This window comes from Helobdella robusta (assembly GCF_000326865.2).
Source record: "Helobdella robusta unplaced genomic scaffold HELROscaffold_83, whole genome shotgun sequence".
In the NCBI taxonomy this organism is placed as follows: Eukaryota; Metazoa; Annelida; class Clitellata; order Rhynchobdellida; family Glossiphoniidae; genus Helobdella; species Helobdella robusta.
The window spans coordinates 121,306-123,068 of record NW_008705481.1 but is presented as its reverse complement, the minus strand read 5'-3'; the positions used below and the strand labels follow the sequence as shown (position 1 = coordinate 123,068).

At 33.9% G+C, this 1,763-nt stretch overlaps 1 protein-coding gene across 1 annotated transcript in view; it reads right to left on the bottom strand.

Annotated features, from left to right (window-relative positions):
- HELRODRAFT_182245 (hypothetical protein) overlaps positions 1-1,053 on the bottom strand; it is a gene marked incomplete at both ends in the record, with an annotated part of 2,082 nt that extends 1,029 nt beyond the window's left edge. Inside the window, one exon of the mRNA XM_009032551.1 lies at positions 963-1,053. Coding sequence (XP_009030799.1) covers positions 963-1,053 — 91 coding nt within the window. The remainder of the gene's footprint in view (positions 1-962) is intronic.
- Between the last annotated feature and the right edge of the window lie 710 nt (positions 1,054-1,763).

Sequence of the window (1,763 nt, the reverse complement as noted above, 5' to 3'; positions counted from 1 at the left end):
TAGTAGTAGTGATAGTTGCCATAGTATTAACATTAGTAGTAACTGCAGCAGTAGTGTGGTAGTTGTGGTTGTGGCGGTAATAGTTGTAGTAGTAGTAGTAGTAGTAGTAGTAGTAGTAGTAGTAGTAGTAGTAGTAGTAGTAGTAGTAGTAGTAGCGTGAGCTGAGCAATGTTAGTATTAATGAGGTTTTTTATGGAAAGTTAAAGGATGTTTTTTTGTCGCCGTGAGGTTTTTTTACCTGTGACGCGTTGTACATGATTTAAATTAATTGCCACAAAATTGATGTGGGTTTTTAGGTAAACTTGGTTGTTGTTGTTGTTGTTGTTGTTGTTGTTGTCGATGTTGTTGCTGTTGTTTGTCGGTGTTGTTGTCGTTGTTGTTTTTGTCGTTGTTGTTTTTGTCGTTGTTGTTTTTGTCGTTGTTGTTTTTGTTGTTGTTATTGTGTTGTTGCTGTTGTTTTTAATGTTCATCACTTTAATGCATATGCTATTGATAACTGTGTGGAATTCAATATAACAATACAAAAAAATTCATTAAATTATGTGAAATTAAGAATATATCTACCTGAAAATATGAATGAACTTGTTTTTGTTCATGTCATCGTTAAAATATTTTTTTTTTGTTATTTCTAACCTATCTGCGGTTCCAAACATTAATTGTTCTTGTTATTATTCTTGTCATTATTTGTGATACTGTTAACGTTAATTTTATTTACGCTGTTAATGCAGTGTTTGTTAAATGTTTCTGGTTATTTGAGTAATAGCTTTTAAGCTGTTACCGTTCTGCTTGCTGCTTGCTGCATGCTATTTCTAACCTTTCACATGATGATCTTTCGATAATATTAACAGACAAATGTACCAGTATAACAATACATCGGAGATAAACAACACTAGCCAAAAAAAGACAAGGTTTCTAGTAGTAGCTTTTCTCGGGAAAAATCATCTGCCAGGAGATGCACCGACCCAGTCTATCAGAGAGAATCAGCCTAATCAGCCTAATCAGTCTCAGAAACTCAACCCAGAGGTCTTCAGGGCCATCATCCAATCCAACCATGTTGGCCGACTGATTCAAAAATTCAGATCTTCTCAGATCTTCGGGAAGGGAAGAGGAGCTGTTCAAATTTGGAACGCGCTACCACTATCACCACCATCACCACCACCACCACTACTACTACTACAACTACAACTAATACTACTTTTATTAGTTATAATAATAATAGTGCTAACAAACAATTTTCAGAAGACCTCGGTGTATCTGTGTGAAATTAAAAGAAAGCGTTTTGTTTGTTTATTTGTTTGTTGGCGTTTGTTTAATTCTTTTTTTAAATTTTCTCTTCCTAATAAATGCTAATGATGATGGAATGCTTCAGTTGAGTTTGTTGATTTGGCGTCGTTTAAAATGTTGTTGTTGGTTTTGTTGTTGTTGTTGGTCGTCTTGATGTTGTTGGTCTTGTTGTTGTTGTAGTTGTTGGTGGTTTATTGTTGTTGTTGCTGTAATTGTTGTTGCTGTTGTTGTTGTAGTTGTTGTTGGTTTTATTGTTATTGTTGGTTTCAAACGTTGTTGTTGGTTTTGTTGTTGTTGTAGTTGTTGTTAGTTTTATTGTTATTGTTGTTGTAATAGTTGTTGGTGTAGTTGTTGGGGGTTTAATTGTTATTGTTGTTGTTAATGTTTTATGAAAAATGTTGTATATAGAAGTTAGACGTGTTGACGCTGTTGTTCTGGTTGTTAACAGTGTAGTTAGTGTTTTAAAAAATGTTGTTGTT